This window comes from Lutra lutra, chromosome 8 (genome assembly GCF_902655055.1).
Source record: "Lutra lutra chromosome 8, mLutLut1.2, whole genome shotgun sequence".
In the NCBI taxonomy this organism is placed as follows: Eukaryota; Metazoa; Chordata; class Mammalia; order Carnivora; family Mustelidae; genus Lutra; species Lutra lutra.
The window spans coordinates 30,056,467-30,074,832 of NC_062285.1; the positions used below are offsets into that span (position 1 = coordinate 30,056,467).

Sequence of the window (18,366 nt, forward strand, 5' to 3'; positions counted from 1 at the left end):
GGGCATCATTGTATAAATCTAAGGTATACAGCATAATGTTTGACTTGCATATATTGTGGAAGATAGTGTTGTTTATGGTATATACATCAGTTTACTCAACCAGTCTCTCATTTTGGAATACTTAGACAATTTTGAATATTTGCAATTACAAATAAGTCTATATTGACTAAACTTGTGCATATGAATTCTCATTGGTTGGCATATGAATATGTATTTACCTAAAGTATAAATAACTTGACAAAATTAGAGTCTAATATAAACATACTTAGTGCCTATAATATTTATAAAATAGAGAGACAACTTCAATATACACCTATTAAAAATATTCCCAGTATTTTCATATTAGATCCGGTATTATGATTATTTATGACTTTATAAAAAGTCATGGGAGAAAATGTTTCTATTCACTATTATAAATTTGAAATCTAGAGATTTCATGGTAGCTCTGTTTTCTTATTAATTTATCTCTTTATGTAACCTTTGATGAAGTACAAGATGAAAATCTTATGCTTAAACATCAAGACTCAGTGTTAGAAACGCAAGTACAAAAAACTTCCATGGAGGAAATACTCAGTAGTAAGTATAATAGTTATAGATAACTTTATATTGTTTTAAGTTAAATGCATGAGAACTCTCTTTGGGTTATGAATATATTCTTGAGCATTTATTTTATAGAAATATTAAACATTGACCACCAAAAGTGTGAATACTCTAACATAACTGGAGAACAAAAGGAAATATATTAATACATTTTAGTTGGAATTTCTTATCAGAAGATTATTACATGACCAAGGTCATATTCTCAGTTTTCATCGAGGCCAATAACAGACCAACAATTGTCTCACAAAGGATATACACTTTTTAGATAACAGGCAGATTGCAGACACAAAGCCCAAGGAGTGCCTTGTGACTTATGGTAGTGGCCTTCTGCTCTAGGTTCCAACATACAAAAACAGATGATACTGAGATCTGTACCTGAAACAAAAAATGGAAATCAGAGAGGTCCAGAAAAAGGGCATCTAAGATGACATCTAAGAACCCCAGGTGATCCTGTTCAGTAAAGCTCCCACCAAATGTTGTAGTCTTTATGGTAACCTGATAGATATGAGTGTATGACAGTACCTCAGTAGTTTTACTAACTGTTCAGATTATTTTTATTTTGGGGGCACAGAGGGCCAAACATGACAATTGGTTTCTCTGGGATGATACATTATGCCTTTTATAGATCATGCCTGGAAATTTTACTTTGGTTTTAGGTCCTTGTACCTTATTGGTAAGAATGGCCTACCAGGATGATTTTGTCAATAGATTGGAGAGATAGCACTCCCTCCAGGAGTGGGACCTTTTTCACGTCTTGATCCATGCATTGATTATAGGTAGTTGGAGGAATTTAGGAAGTGTTGTAGAAGAACATTTGTGGTAAAATGTAATTCATATTATATACAACAAATTAATCCTGATCATCTGCATGAAGAGGGATGCTGAAAAGGGCATTTGTGATGTCAACTATAACATACCAATTTCCTTCACTTTGGGCAGTGACCTCCATAACTGATTAATGTCAGGTGCCACCAAGGACAAAGGCAGCACTGGCACTTTATATAACCTTAATTAATTTAAAGTCTAGACTTAAGGTCTTGCACATAGGTCAGGTGGAACTATTAAATAGAGAAATAATTTACAGATATTGTTGGCTTTTTAAAGTTCAACAATGAGGGCCATTAATTCTTTTTTATTCTCTAGGCTGTTGACATTGTGTTTGGTAGACAGTGGTGCTAGGTGCCAATAGTTTTGTAGGTCATGATTTTTCACATACCCCATTAAAATACTCTGCCTTCAGCAAATCTAATCAGAGGTTAAGAGTAAATGCAATTGCTGGTTGGCATAGAAAGTTAATTTCTACCAATAATATTTATATTCAGTAGTAGAAGCCATAATAATGGGGGTGGCCTTAAAAAATTCATCTATACTTGGGTCTAGAAAAGAGGCCTGACGGCCTCAGACCACTCAGAGAATTTTCTGTTTCTTCCTTACCCTTCATCAGGGATTATAGGGTCACAGGAATTTGTTCACCAGTATCAAAAAGCCCAAGAAATGTAATTTTTTACCACTTTCAAATCTGACCTTTGAACTCTTGGCTATGTCTAACCTTTAGTCATATTCATTTCTGGAAGCTTAGAGATCTGGATAAAAGTAGGGAGGGTCTGTATTGATGGACACCACAAGGTGCCACTCTCACTCAATAAAGTTTTACAACATTATCTCCTTCATCAAGGAAACAAAGTACCCATGTCTCAAGATTCACTGGGCTATTTGGAGGGAACAGCACTTGTATTAGTCATAGTAGCCATTACTATATAGACCTTAATGCCTTATGGGAACCTCATAGCTCATGACTAGCAATGAGTTGTTGGTAGAGAGCCCACCAGTTTGTTCTTTTGAGAGACCCCATTGTTTGGTAACCGGATCCAAAGATGACTTCTGTAAAGCCATTGCCTGGATTATTAATCAGAGTTGACATTATCATCACATTCTCTCCATTGCTCAGTGTTTTTGATCTAGACCATAGACACTTTTACCATGTCCTAAAATTTGGCAGTTAAGCTATGGATTGTGTTGTGGATGGATTGACATGATCTTATGAGGAGGTCTAATTGAGCTTGATAATCAACATGATTGACACAAGTGAATCTAGAAATCTGAGTCTGGTCAGCAATCTTGTCATCTGTTGTTCTCACTTCTAATTGTTTACCCAGGAGGTTACCAGGATGGTTCTCCAGGATACCATACTCTCTGGGAAGATAGTCATACATATTTTTAGTGCCAGGAACTCATCAATTGTGGGCCAAAACTGTCAGAGCCTAAATAGTATCCAGTTGAAGATGGAGATGGTCTCAGTTTTTATATACTTTTATATTCCTTCCCATTTTCCTCACCCACCTTAGGCAAGGTGGCCACTGTCAGCAACTCTGAACTAGGGGAATCTGTAGTGATGCCTCACGAGGTGCCACTTTCACTTAATAAATTCAATAAGAGAAAGGGTTTGAAGGCCCATCCAATAAGATGGTCTAGGTATAAGTGCCTGAATGATATAATGCCTCAACTGAGGTCTCCCCTGCATTATACAGAAATTTCCTGGATGTATCTGAGCTAGAATGCAGATATGACCAGCCCAAATGGACTTTGCCCCATTACTGCAGTTGCCTTCAATGTCTATAGTATCTTGGCTATGCATCAACTGTAGTACAAGGTGTGATATTTTCCCCATGGCAACTGCCAGATAAAGCATTTTTAGTTACCAATCATTGGGTCTGAAAGATCACACATAGAATTTTGGCCTGGAGTCGGACTCTCCTCAGAATTTATACATATACACACATATACATAAACATATACACATATGCATATATGTATACATATATACATACTCATTTTCACACGTATATATGTATGTGCACATGTATACATATATATTCACATGCATAGTCATATTTATAACATTTAAATTCAATTAGTTAACCTATAATGTAGCATTAATTTCAGTTATAGAGTTCACTTATTTATTTGTTGCATTTAACACCCAGTGCTCATTATATCAAGCACCCTCCTTAATGCCCATCATCCAGCTATCCCATCTCCCTACCCACCACTCCTCAAATGATCAACCTTGTTTGTTTCCTATAGGTAAGAGTCTCTTGTGGTTTGCCTCCCCTTCTCTTTTCCTCTTAATTTTTCCTTCCCTTTCCCCATGTTTATCTGTTTTCTTTCTTAAATTCCTCATATGATAATTGTCTTTCTCTGACTGACTTATTTTGCTTAGCATGATACCGTCCAGTTCCATCCATGTTATAGTAAATGGTAAGATTTCATCCTTTTGATGGCTGAGTAGTATTCCATTGTGTATATATACCACATATTCTTATCCATTCATCTATTGATGGACATCTGGGCTCTTTCCATAGTCTGGCTATTGTAGACATTGCAGCTATAAACATTGAGGTGCTGGTATCCCTTCAGATCACTACGTTTGTATCCTGTGGGAAAAACCCTAGTAGTGCAATAGCTAGGTCCTAGCTTAGCTCTATTTTCAACTTCTTAAGGAACCTCCATAATATTTTCCTGGCTGCACCAGCTTGGCATTCCCACCAACAGTGTAACAGGGCTCCCCTTTCTCCGCATCCTTGCCAACATTTGTTGTTTCCTGTCATGTTAATTTTAGCAATTCTGGCTGGTGCGAGGTGGTATCTCATTGTAGTTTTGATTTATATTTCCTTGATGCCAAGTGATGTGGAGCATTTTTTTATTTAATTTTTTTCAGTGTTTCAAGATTCATTGTTTAGGCACCACACCCAGTGGTCCATGCAATACATGCCCTCCTTAATACCCACCACCAGGCTCATCCAATCTCCCATCCCCCTCCCCTCAAAAACCCTCAGTTTGTTTCTCAGAGTCCACAGTCTTTCATGGTTTGTCTCCCCCTCCGATTTCCTCCAACTAACTTCTTCTCTCCTCCCAATGTCCTCCGTGTTGTTCCTTATGCTCCACAAGTAAGTGACTCTCTCTGCTTGACTTATTTCACTCGGCATAATTTCCTCTAGTCCTGTCCATGTTGATACAAAAGTTGGGTATTCAACCTGTCTGATGGAGGCATAATACTCCATTGTATATATGAACCATATCTTCTTTATCCACTCATGCACTGAAGGGCATCTTGGCTCTTTCCACAGTTTGATGATTGTGGCCATTGCTGCCCACTGGGGACAGATGGCCCTTCTTTTCACTGTATCCGTATCTTTGGAGTAAACACCCAGTAGTGCAATTGTAGTGTCATAGGGAAGCTCTATTTTTAATTTCTTAAGGAATCTCCACACTATTTTCCAAAGTGGCTGTACCAACTTGCATTCACACCAACAGTGTAAGAGGGTTCCCCTTTCTCCATATCCTCTCCAACACCTGTTGTTTCTTGTCTCGTTAATTTTGGCCATTCTAACTGGTGTAAGGTAGTATCTCAATGTGGTTTTGATTTGAATCTCCCTGATGGCTAGTGATGATGAACATTTTTTCATATGTCTGTTAGCCATTTGTATGTCTTCATTGGAGAAGTATCTGTTCATGTCTTCTGCCCATTTTTTGACGTGATTATCTGTCTTGTGTGTGTTGAGTTTGAGGAGTTCTTTATAGATCTTGGATATCAGCCCTTTGTCTGTACTGTCATTTGCAAATATCTTCTCCCATTCTGTGGGTTGCCTCTTTGTTTTGTTGACTGTTTCCTTTGCTGTGCAGAAACTTTTTCTCTTGATGAAGTCCCCAAAGTTCATTTTTGCTTTAGTTTCCTTTGTGTTTGGAGACATGTCTTGAAAGAAGTTTCTGTGGCCAATAATGAAGAGGTTACTGCTTATGTTCTCCTCTAGGATTTTGATAGATTCCTGCCTCATATTAGGGTCTTTTATCCATTTCAAATTTATCTTTGTGTATGGTATAAGAGAATGGTTAAGCTTCATTCTTCTCTACATAGCTGTCCAATTTTCCCAGCACCTCATTTTAACTTGATTACTTCTGTAAAGGCCCTATTTCCAAATGAAGTCACATTCTGAAATAATGGCAGATAGAAATTCTTTATTTTTGGCAGAATGGGACATGGTTCAACCCTATCCCCCTACATTATAGTGTCAAGAATTATGGGGATCACAGCTAACTATACACCAATATACAGAAGGCCTAATAAATTGAACTCTGAGGTTGGTGTAGGACCAATATTTTCCACTCGGAACTCTGGAACCTTGACCCAACCCCTAGACCTGTTTATTTCTGAAAGGGGAGACACCTGTTTAAAAGTTGTCAGGGCTGAATAATTCACCCCCAGATTCTCTGGAAGGAGCAGAAAGAACAGAACTCATATCATAAGGGGTCATCACTTTGAAGACCTTTATTGAACAGCCTGCTGGTGCACATGGTCCATAACCATGAGTTCCTTTGTAGGAGAGCCCATGAGTCTTCTCTTTGGGAACCTACTGTTGAGTAACCAGACCCAGAGATTTATTCGGGAGGTCCTAGCCTAAATGGTCTAGAGAAGGGCACAGCCTCACCATTTTTATATTACTCTTTCTACTGGTCAGTCTTTGCTCTCTGGGCAGCAGGTGTGTTTTCCAAACTCAATGATTGTCAGTAAAGATCTGAATTAAGTCTCAAACTGATCAACATGGTCTTATGAGGAGGCTTAATGACTTAACTGAGTTTAATAACCAATAAGAATTGCATGAACAACAACAAAATAATTACATGAAAAACGTAGAAAGAGTCTTACAATCTCATCGTGTATTGTTTTCATACTTCCTTTGTACATCTAAGAGACCACTAGCATGGCTCACAGGAAACTATAGCCCTTTGGAAATATGATTCAACCATGTTATTCAGTGCTAAAGAATTCATCATGTGTGAGCCAAAGTACTCAGTGTCCATATACTATTCAGCTGAAAATATAGATGACGTTGAGTGCTTGCATTCTTTCATCCCAGTGCCATCTTCTTCCTCTTCCTTAGGCAAAGTGGCTGCTGTTATTGTGCTGTAGAAGTGGGGATCTTTAATGGCACACCAAAGAGTTGTCATTTTCATTAAGTTTAACAAGATTACCTCCTTCATCACAGAGGCAACTATCCAAGTCTCTGAGAGCTTCAGATTGCTGGGTGAAATAATCCCAAAGGGCTCTTCATTCTCTTTTATTTTAGGCATGAATCTTAACAAAAATTTGCATGTTATAGGCTGTCTTTTGGTGTCAGGGACATATTTACAGCTAACAGTAGTAATTGGGTACAACTCAACATTCAGGAGTCTAGTGAATTTTGTTATCACTGAAGGACTGTATCAGTAGTTAGGGAATTGCTTCTCTAGCTTTCCTAGACTCTCTCTTTTGGATCTATATTTTGGACCACCACGTGAATTTGACCAGGGAATTAGAGGCTAAAGGGGAGCATCCAGTGATTGCCCTCATACCTGAAAAGCTTATGTAAACAGTCATTAACACTATCAAAGCACCCCCAGACTCCACTAGTACTTCTTGAGATGTATTGGCACAGCTGATGAAGTGTCCATGGAAATCTCAGACTCTTAGAAATGATCCACTAACATCTCTGCAGAGTCTGATGGACTTCTCTAACACCCCTCTAAAGTGTCTTGTGGGAAATTGAGGATATTTTTCCTCTAGAAAGACAATGTGCTTTATTAACCACTCTGCTCATTTCACCAGTTTGTCGGAGAATGCACTGTTGGTTGTTGAATAGGCAATTAAGATAACAAGCCAAACTGAAAGTCACAATTAAACCTTTATTCAATTACTGTGATCATATATATAAGCAAGAGTCTAAACAGGAAAGGGCCAGCTTTAGCAATGTTCCATTTTTCTGCATTGAAGGAATGAGGGAGTGTTCAGTGTTTCATCACAAATGGGGGGAATTGTCTCTCAATACTGAGGATCCCCAAACAAAAGGCTCTTGCCATTTTATGGCCCCAGGATATTGGGGGGGGGGGGTTCGGGAGGGCTAAGAGAGAAAGTACTGAAAAATGAGTCAGAAAGGAAAAAATTGTATTCAAGACTTCCCCAGTAAGGTAGTCTAAGCAGAGTCACCTGAATAGAACAGTGCTTCATTTAAGGTCCATGAATGGAGAAGCTGGTCTAGGGAATGCTGGCCTGAAGAGGCCTGAATTCATGATTGTACTTCCTTCTAGAGACCAGTGTACTGGCTATGCTTTAGGACTAGTGTGGGGTAGGAAGCTTTCTTACATGATAACTGCCATGTAAAAGCTTTGTAATTTTCTATGGGTTGATGCTGAAAGATTACATGTAGGATTTTAACTTGGACCTACACTCCTTAATTTTATATATATATATATGTTAATGTATATATATATATATGTGTGTATCTATATATGCACACAATTGTACACATATTCATACATTCACTTGCATGTGGACATACATATGCATATATTGTACCTATGCATGTTTTAGAAGTTATGAGGAGTTTTGGACACCTTCAATTCTTGTCTCTCAAGTTTCCTTCTTGCCTTCCTACATTTCATATGTATATGATTTTTCTTCCAATGTTAATCTTAAATCTTAAAACATCAACAGATTTATGTATTTGTTCAATCCTACAATGCTTCAACCTTGTTAAGGAACTATGCAGCACATAAAATAAATCTATTCAAACTATTTAGTGATTTTCTTTTTTAAAAAATTGTTAGTCACCATGCAGGACATCACTAGCTTTTTTTTCCTTTTTAAAAAGATTTTATTATTTTTTAAAATTTAATTTAATTTTTTTCAGTAATCCATAGTTCATTGTTTATGCACCACACCCAGTTCTCCATGCAGTATGTGCCGTCCTTAATAACATCATTAGTTTTTGATGTAGCATTCCATTATTCATTGTTTGCATGTAACACCCAGTGCTCCATGCAATACACGCCTTCATTAATACCCATCATCAAGCTAACACATTTCTCCACATCCCTCCCCTCTAAAACCCTCAGTTTGTTTCTCAGAGTACATAGTCTTTCATGGTTCATCTTCCCATATGATTCTGCCCGCCTTCATTTTTCCCTCCCTTCTTCTGATGTCCTCCATGCTATTCCTTATGTTCCACAAATAAGTGAAACGGTCTGATAATTGACTTTCTCTACTTGACTTATTTCACTTAGCATAATCTCCTCCAGTTCTGTCCATGTTAATGCAAAATTTGGGTATTCATCCTTTTTGATGGCTGAGTAATATTCCATTGTATATGCAGACCACATTTTCTTTATCCATTCATCTGTTGAAGGGCATTTTGGGTCTTTCCACAGTTTGGCTGTTGTGGACATTGCTACTATGAACACTGGGGTGCATGTAAACCTTTCTTCTCACTACATCTGTAGGGGGTAAATACCCAGTAGTGCAATTGCTAGGTGTAGGGTAGCTCTATTTTTTTTCCCTAAAAGTCACTTAGTTTTCTGTTTATGAGGACTTTTCCATCCACCCTATATCCTTCACCTATGGTGTTCTTTTCTCTTTGTAGGCTCTGTTGGTTCAGAAGTGGAACCACCTGTAAGTCATTCCCATTCTAAAGTATCAGCAATAATTTTTTAAATAAGATGTTAGTAATAGAAGAGGGGTTCCATTACAGTATGGAATAGTAACTTAAAATTTAATGTGCCTGAATTTGCTCTTCAAATTCCCTTAGAAACTCCACTTCAGAACCTCCTCTCCCTGATTCCTGATCTGCACTTTCTTCCTATGTTCCTACATGTCTTTCTTTCTTTTTTTCATTTTATTTTTTCAGTGTCCCAAGATTCATTGTTTATATTTTTATCTTTTTGAGGAAGCTTCACACTGTTTTCTAAAGTGGATGTACCACCTTGTATTCCCACCAATAGTGTAAGAGAGGGTTCCCTTTTTTCTACAACCTCTCCAATGTTTGTTGTTGCCTGCCTTGTCAATTTTTGCCATTCTAACTGGTGTAAGGTGGTATCTCAATGCGGTTTTGATTTGAATCTCCCTGATGGCTACTGATAATGATTTTTTCATGTTTCTGTTAGCCCTTGGTATGTCTTCTTTGGAGAAGTGTCTGTTCATATCTTCTGCTGATTTTTTGACTTGATTATTTGTTTTTTGGGTATTGAGTTTGAGAAGTTCTTTATAGGTCTTGGATATCAGCCCTTTACCTGCAGTGTTATTTGCAAATATCTTCTCCCATTCCATGGGTTGCCTCTTAGTTTTGTTGATGGTTCCCTTGGTGTGCAGAAGCTTTTTCTCTTGATGAAGTCCCAAAAGTTCATTTTCACTTTTGTTTCCCTCATCTTTGGAGACATGTTTTGAAAGAAGTTGCTGTGGCCAGTGTCAAAGAAGTTACTGCCTATGATCTCCTCTAGGACTTTGATTGATACCTATTTTACATTGAGGTCTTTCATCCATTTAGAGTTTATCTTTGTGTATGGTGTAAGTGAATGGTTGAGTTCCATTCTTATGTATATAGCCATCCAGTTTTCCCAGCACCATTAATTGGAGGGACTGTCTTTTTTCCATTGCATATTTTTTCCTGCTTTGTTGAAGATTCGTTGACCATAGAGTTGAGGGTCCACATCTGGGCTTTCTATTCTGTTCCATTGATCTATCTGTCTGTTTTTGTGCCAATACCATGCTGTCTTGGTGATCACAGCTTTGTAATATAGATTGAAGTCAGACAACGTGATGCCCCCAGCTTTGTTTTTCTTTTTCAACATTCTCTTGGTGATTCAGGGTCTTTTCTGTTTCCACACAAATTTTAGGATTGTTTGTTCCAACACTTTGAAAAAATGCCTTTGGCATTTTGATCAGGGTGGCATTGAAAATATGGATTGCCCTGGGCAGCATAGACATTTTAACAATGTTTATTATTTGGATCCATGAACATGAAATATTTTTCTATCTCTTTGTGTCTTCTTCAATTTCTTTCTTAAGTGTTCTGTAATTTCTACAATAGAGATCCTTCACCTCTTTGGTTAGGTTTATTCCAAGCTATCTCGTGGTTTTTGGTGCTATTCTAAATAGAATCTATTCCCTAATTTCTCTTTCTACAGTTACATTGTTAGTGTGTAGGAAAGCAACCGATTTCTGTGCATTAATTTTGTAACTTGCCACATTACTGAATTGTTGTATGATTTCTAAGGGGAAATAAATAGCCATCCAAGCCTCACTCAAATAGAAAAATCTGGAATTCTCCAACTAACATTGCACCATAAAGAACTGGAGAAAAAACAACTGAAGCCTAAGCCACACACAAGAAGAGAAATAATTAATATTAGAGCAGAGATCAGTGAATTAGAAACAAGAACATAGTAGAGCAGATTAACAAAACTAGAGCTAGTTCTTTGAAAGAATTAATAAGATTGATCAGCCACTGACCAGACTTATCCAAAAGGAAAGAGAAAGGACCCAAATTAATAAAATTATGAATTAAAGGGGGAGAGATCACGACTATTACCAAGAAAATAGAAACAATTATCAGAAATTATTATCAATAACTGTATGCCAATAAATTAAGCAACCTGGAAGAAATGGACTTATTTAGATTAGTGTCGTTATTTTTTAATCCCTTCACTAAGTTCATTTCATTAAGTTTGCTTTCAGTTTTAGTTGTTTTGCCTTATCCTTGTTGACTTAATTTTATTTTTGTAATGTGTAGAGCATTAACTTGCTTCCAAAAGTAAATATTATGCAAAAGATATATGTCCTTCCCCTACATTCCCATGTCCTCTCTTCCACCCCTGTCTTCTTATAGGTAGCTCACTATATTATTTTCATGCTTATTTTTCCTGCACTTCATTTGTAAAGTTAATATCTATTGTTCAAATTTTTTCCTGGTTTCTTCTTTCTGATCCAAAAGTTAGCATATTAAATACACTATTTTTTAAAGAGTTTTTCAATTAAACATTAGCTCCTAGAAATCTCTTCTTGTCAGTTTTTAGAAATATTTATTATTTTTGCACAAATACATAAAGGAGTTTATACTACATTATATGCCATAGATTATACTATACCACAGTTTATGGTATATACTTTAGTTTATTCAACCAGTATCCTATTCTTGAACACTTAGATGGTTTTAAATATTTTGCAATTGCAAATAATACTATAATGAATAACCTTGTACCTATGCATTTTTATTTTTTGGTCTATTCTTTTGAATTAAGCATATTTATAAGTAACCCAACAGTACAGAGTATTATGAAATATATTTGATGCCTCAGAATATTTTTGAAATAATGAGTTTTGGTAGTAGCTATTGAAACTTTTTTTATCAGGGCACTTGTGTTGGCTCAGTAGGTTAAGTATCTAATTTCTTGATTTTGGCTCAAGTCATGATCTCAGGGTTATGAGATTGAGTCCCTTGTCAGGCTCAGCATTGGGCATAGAGCCTGCGTGGGAGTCTCTCTCTCCCTTTCCCCTTGACTCTCCCCCCTTATACTCTCCCTCTCTAAAAATAACAGCAGACAATCATATCAAAAAATGGGCAGAAGATATGAACAGACACTTCTCCAATGAAGACATACAAATGGCTATCAGACACATGAAAAAATGTTCATCATCACTAGCCATCAGGGAGATTCAAATTAAAACCACATTGAGATACCACCTTACACCACTTAGAATGGCCAAAATTAGCAAGACAGGAAACAACATATGTTGGAGGGGATGTGGAGAAAGGGGACCCCTCTTACACTGTTGGTGGGAATGCAAGTTGGTACAGCCACTTTGGAGAACAGTGTGGAGATGCCTCAAGAAATTAAAAATAGAGCTTCCCTATGACCCTGCCATTGCACTACTGGGTATTTACCCCAAAGATACAGATGTAGTGAAAAGAAGGGCCATCTGTACCCCAATGTTTATAGCAACAATGGCCACGGTCGCCAAACTGTGGAAAGAACCAAGATGCCCTTCAACAGACGAATGGATAAGGAAGATGTGGTGCATATACACTATGGAGTATTATGCCTCCATCAGAAAGGATGAATACCCAACTTTTGTAGCAACGTGAATGGGACTAGAAGAGATTATGCTGAGTGAAATAAGTCAAGCAGAAGGAGTCAATTATCATATGGTTTCACTGATTTGTGGAGCATAACAAATAGCATGGAGGACAAGGGGAGTTAGAGAGGAGAAGGGAGTTGAGGGAAATTGGAAGGGGAGGTGAACCATGAGAGACTATGGACTCTGAAAAACAATCTGAGGGTTTTGAAGGGGCGGGGGGTGGGAGGTTGGGGGAACCAGGTGGTGGGTATTGGAGAGGGCACGGATTGCATGGAGCACTGGGTGTGGTGCAAAAACAATGAATACTGTTACGCTGAAAATAAATTTAAAAAATTTAAAAAAAATTAAAAATAACAGCAACAACAAAAGAACTCTTCTTACCATTTTCATGTCAGACCTCACATTAGGACAATTTATTTATAGCTATAAAAATCAGAGAAAATGCTACTTTACACTTGTTATAAATTCAGATCTGGAGTTTTCATAGTAGATATGTTTTTCCATTTAGTGAACTAAATGCATCTCTTTATTTAGCTCATTTTAGAGTGCCAGATGAAAATCTAATGCTTGTGAGTCAAGATTCAGTGTCAAAGCCTCAAGTGCAAGTAGAGAAAAAAATAACTCACAAAAGGGAAAGACGCCATAGTAAGTGTAATAATTATGAATAAATTTAAAGTATTTTAAACCCATCAAGATTTTTTCCTTTTATTCAAGCTTATATATTATAGAAATTTTACACTCTAACCCTAAAGTGTGAATGTGCAAAGATAACCAGAAAACAAAAGCAAAAGCTTAATACCTTCAGATTGGAATTTCTAATCACAGCCATAGGACACTCACTCAGTATCTACCAAGGCCCAATAACTGCCCAATAGTATCTCAAAGTATCTTTCAGCTGACTCTGGGAGAGTATAGGTTCCAGGAGATTATGACCAATGGTCACTTCTGACTTCTGACTTCACTTCTGACACTTCAGCAGTGTCCTTCTGACATATGCTCCAGTTGAAAAAAGTGAGAGGTTTAGTTGGGCCCCACACTGTTTTTCACTGATTGCTGCAAGGTATGGAGTTAATTAATTCAGACAATAAACTAAGTTGAAAGTAACAATTACATCCTTATTCACTTGCTGTGATGATATAAGCAAAAGTAAATATAAAATGGTACCAGTCTTTTATATTTCAACCAGCCAGTATTTCGACCAGTGTTTCATTTTCCCATGAAATGACATCAGGCAAGATTCAGATGTATCAATGCAGAGGAGTGAGAAGTATCTTACTGTGTCTTACACATACACACATATATACATATATGTATGTACCATTATCTATCAGTATAGTAGTACTCATGTTATACCAATTCTGTACTTGTATAGATATCAATTTATTTGTCCAATACCCTATGCTTTAACATTTAGGTGGCTTTAAGTGTTTTGCAATTACAAATAAGGCTGTAATGAATAAACTTGTGCATGTAAGTTTTCATTGCTTGCTCTATTATTGTGTATCAGCCTGAAGAATAAATCACCCATGAAACCTGAAGACTAATATAAGATAAATTTGTTGCTTACACATATTTGTTAAATAATAAGATAATTTCAAACAGTTTTCATTTCATAACAGTTGTAGCATTATAATAATTTACTTAATGATTTTATGAAAATGAAAAAAATGATACTATACACTTGTTATAAATTTGAAATCTAGAGATTTTACAATGGATTTGATTTTCCATTGAAAGGACTAAATCTCTCTTTATACAGCTTATTTTGGTGCACCAGATGAAAATCCAGATGTAAATCCAGAGTCAGCATCAAAATTCCAAGTGAAAGTAAAGAAAGAAATAACTTCCAAAGAGGGGAGACGCAAAAGTAAGTATAGTAATTTAAATTTAAATTATTTTAAATTAACCTCATCAGAAGATTTCTTTTGGTTCATATTCATGTATGTATTTGAACACATGTTTTATAGAAACTTTACACTAAGATTTTTTTTTTTTTTTTTTAGAAAGGGATCACAAGTAGGCAGAGAAGCAGGCAGAGGGGGAGGGGGAAGCAGGCCCCCTGCTGAGCAGAGAGCCAGATGTGGGGCTCTATCCTAGGACCCTGAGATCATGACCTGAGCTGAAGGCAGAGGCTTAAACCACTAAGCCACCCAGGTGCCCCTACACAAAGCTTTAAAGTGTGAATATCCTAAGATAAAGACAAAAGCAAAATTAATAACTTTTGGCTGGTATTTTCATGATCAGTAATTATTAAGTACTATGATAGCTTCTCCACACAGACTAATGAAAATTGTTCACATAATTTTTTTCACTTCACTTCCATGGGAAGAAAATTTGATAATTTTTTGGCATATCTAGAAGTTCCATTACATTTATTTTTTTTATTTATTTAGCATTTCCTCTTGAAAAGCAAAAACATTATATGATATCACATGAAAACCTATTTCCTGAGGAGAAAGTTTTATTTTCAAGAAACCAGTTTCAAACTAAGAATGAAGCTACCAGAAACATGAATCTTGGTAGTAAGTAATTAAATATAAATCTTATGAATTATTTTTAATTAAATTCAGAGGAACACTGTTTTGGGTTCAGAATACATCTTCAACAATATGTTCTTTGGTAATTATTCCCATCAACACTTTATATCTTTATTGATGATTTATCTGTTTGTTTTATAATTATTGAATTAGATGTGTTAAATCTCAAACTGAAATTCTCTTTTTTCTTGTAGTTGTGGCTGGTTATGATTTATATCTTATGATACTCTATTATTTATGGCATATATTCTTGGAGGACAGATCATTTTGTCTTAATGAAAAGACCCACTTTATCATTTTATAGTTTTTGTTTATTTTCTTTTAACTACTTTTCTACTATTAATGTAGCTCCACAAACTTCTGGTTGATATTTATGTCATACATTTTTTTTCTATCCTGTTTCTTGTATCTATGATTTTGCTATATCTCTTGTAAGAAAATTATAGTTGCATATATTTTAAAATTCAGCTTGATCCTTTTTATTAAACTGCGATCATATGTAATCTATTTATTTGTATTTTTAGGAGTAATTACACCATTTAATTTTGTTTCTTCTTATTTTTCTTTCACTTTTTCACTTTCTGTATTTTTTATCCATATATATATATATATATATATACTTAGCTATATATGATCCAAAAAATTAGACTTTATTCTAAAGTGTGAATACTCTAAGAAAACTAAAGAATAATATTAAATATGTAAATATAATATTTATAATAATGTCTCTAAATATTTATAATTTTTCTGCATATCTAAAAAGTAACAAGACTGCTTAATACATACAAGTAAAAAATGTACTCACATGATGTTTCTATTTCAACTTAAATCATGTTTATGTCATTAAAAAATGATATGTATTATTGGATAATTAATATATTTTATAAATCCAGATGTTCTACCAACAGATCTCGTTCTCTATTTAGTGCTTTTATAAGTCTTTCTTCTTGAAGCCCAGAAAATATATTTTATCAGATGGAAATTTTTGGCCTATTAAGTCAAATTTTTATTGTGTTATTTAAACTTCCTATTTCTTGATTTCCTTGGATTTTGTTTGTCCTATCAGTTATGGAGAGATGTGTATTGAATCATCTCACAATGATTGTGGACTTATCTATTTCTTCCTGTGGTACTGTACATTTCAGTAAACTGCCCATTTTCTTTATACTGACTATGTGGTTAGGTGCATAAAAATACAAATGTTAGATAATTCCTTACAGACTCAATGATTTCTTCTTATGAAAGGTGCCATTTTAGCCAGTCTCCAGTAAGGTCTTTTGACTAAAATCCTACTTAGACTGTCATTGACATAAATATTTGCATACTTATTTTGGTTGGTATTTACATGGTAAATCTTTTTTCACCTACTTAGTTTCCAATTTTTTGCATTCTTATTATTTAGTAGTGTCATTTATAAATAACCTATAAGTAAATTATTTATAAATCTAGTGTAACTCTGTCTATCCTTATAATATATAATCCATTTATAATTATTGTACTAACTGATATATTTGGATTTAAATATTCCTTTTTTGTAGTGCTTTGTATTTTTCCTACCTGATCTAGATTTCTATTTCATCTCCCTATTTTAGAATTATTCTAATCAGTCTAACTTTATTTTTTTAAATACTTATTTATATATTTGAGAGAGTGAGCACACAAGTGTGGGGAGTGGGGGAAGAGACAGAGAGAGAGGCGAGAGAGAATCTCAAGCAGACTCCCCACTGAGAATGGAGCCCAAAACAGGGCTAGATTCCAAAGATCCCGTAAGATCATGATTCGAGCCAAAATGAGGAGTCAGGTGCATAATAAACTGAGCTACCCAGATTCGCCTAATCAGTCTAACTTTAAAATGAGTCATATATGTTATAAAAATTTTAAGTATTTAAAAATAGTGAATACCCTTAAGACAATAAAGTTCAATAACAAATTTCTAAGTATATGTATAAAGTAACAAGAGTAGCTTCATACACTTTAAGGAAAGCATTGTGATGATTTTTACATTTAATTTTATAATCTGTTTTAAAAATGCACCAGAGGTTTTTGTTTTTGTTTGTTTGTTCATTTGTTTGTTTTGGTGGGGGGCAGGTAGTGTGTTAGATCATTTGTTTAAATTGTGTTTATTTGCTTAAATTTTGTAAAACTGGAAGGAAGCTTTAAGTGATTATTAATAATAGACTTCACTTTTACTTTTTATTGAATTAAAAGCCTCTATTTCTGTAGCTGAGAAAATGGATGAGAAAGCAGGTAAAAATCTTTCACCCGAAGATAATAAAGTTTTAATTTCAAAAGGCTCATCTCAAATTAAGACACTTGGAGTTGCCAGCAAAGCAGGATTTAGTAGTGAGTATAATTATTTAAAATATTGTGTAAGGATATTTAATTAAATTCCTCTCTAGTTCATGAGTATATATTCAATCATATAAACAAATGGTATATACCATATCACATATACATATATGTACTTGTAATTATATATATACCTACTTATATGTACATAACATACATACATGTATATCTTCTCCATTTAATCAAGATGATTAATTATGTTTTTCATACCTTCTCAGTTTCATTGAAGTTATATCTTTATCATTTGTGAGGAATGTATATTAAATTCAACAACAGTGATTGTTTATTTCTCTATTACTCTTTGTAGTTCTGTCATTTTTTGTTTTATGTTTCTAAAACTTTTTACTATATATAGTATATAATGAATACACAGATTTTAAAATGTCATATGTTCTTAAACTGAATTGAAATTTCTGCCTATGTGTAGAAGATTTTGTAGAAAATTTTTGTGTGCTTTTAGTTGATTTTATCTGATATTAACATAGTGTCTTTAATGTAATTATTTGCATAAAATAATTTTTTCATCATTCTGCTCTCAATCTTTACATATTGCTATGAATTGGTTGTGTAAATTCAAAATAAAAGGCATTGTGATTTATTATTTTTTTAATCCAATGTAAGAATATTTGTTCTTGGAGCATCATTTGTTGTTTTCAGTGTTTTGGGAATTTTAGCCATTCTCATAGCTTGTAACAGTACCTCATTTTTTTATTAATTTATTTTCAGCGTAACAGTATTCATTGTTTTTGCACCACACCCAGTGCTCCATGCAATCCGTGCCCTCTCCAATACCCACCACCTGGTTCCCCCAACCTCCCACCCCCCGCCCCTTCAAAACCCTCAGATTGTTTTTCAGAGTCCATAGTCTCTCATGGTTTACCTCCCCTTCCAATTTCCCTCAACTCCCTTCTCCTCTCTAACTCCCCTTGTCCTCCA

The 18,366-nt window shown here is 35.2% G+C and overlaps 1 protein-coding gene across 1 annotated transcript in view; it reads left to right on the forward strand.

Moving 5' to 3' along the window:
- Window positions 1-18,366, forward strand: part of CCDC7 (coiled-coil domain containing 7) — a 404,782-nt gene that overhangs the window by 272,225 nt on the left and 114,191 nt on the right. The window contains exons 28-32 of the mRNA XM_047741462.1: window positions 478-576; window positions 13,079-13,189; window positions 14,304-14,411; window positions 14,938-15,066; window positions 17,290-17,424. Coding sequence (XP_047597418.1) covers window positions 478-576; window positions 13,079-13,189; window positions 14,304-14,411; window positions 14,938-15,066; window positions 17,290-17,424 — 582 coding nt within the window. The remainder of the gene's footprint in view (window positions 1-477; window positions 577-13,078; window positions 13,190-14,303; window positions 14,412-14,937; window positions 15,067-17,289; window positions 17,425-18,366) is intronic.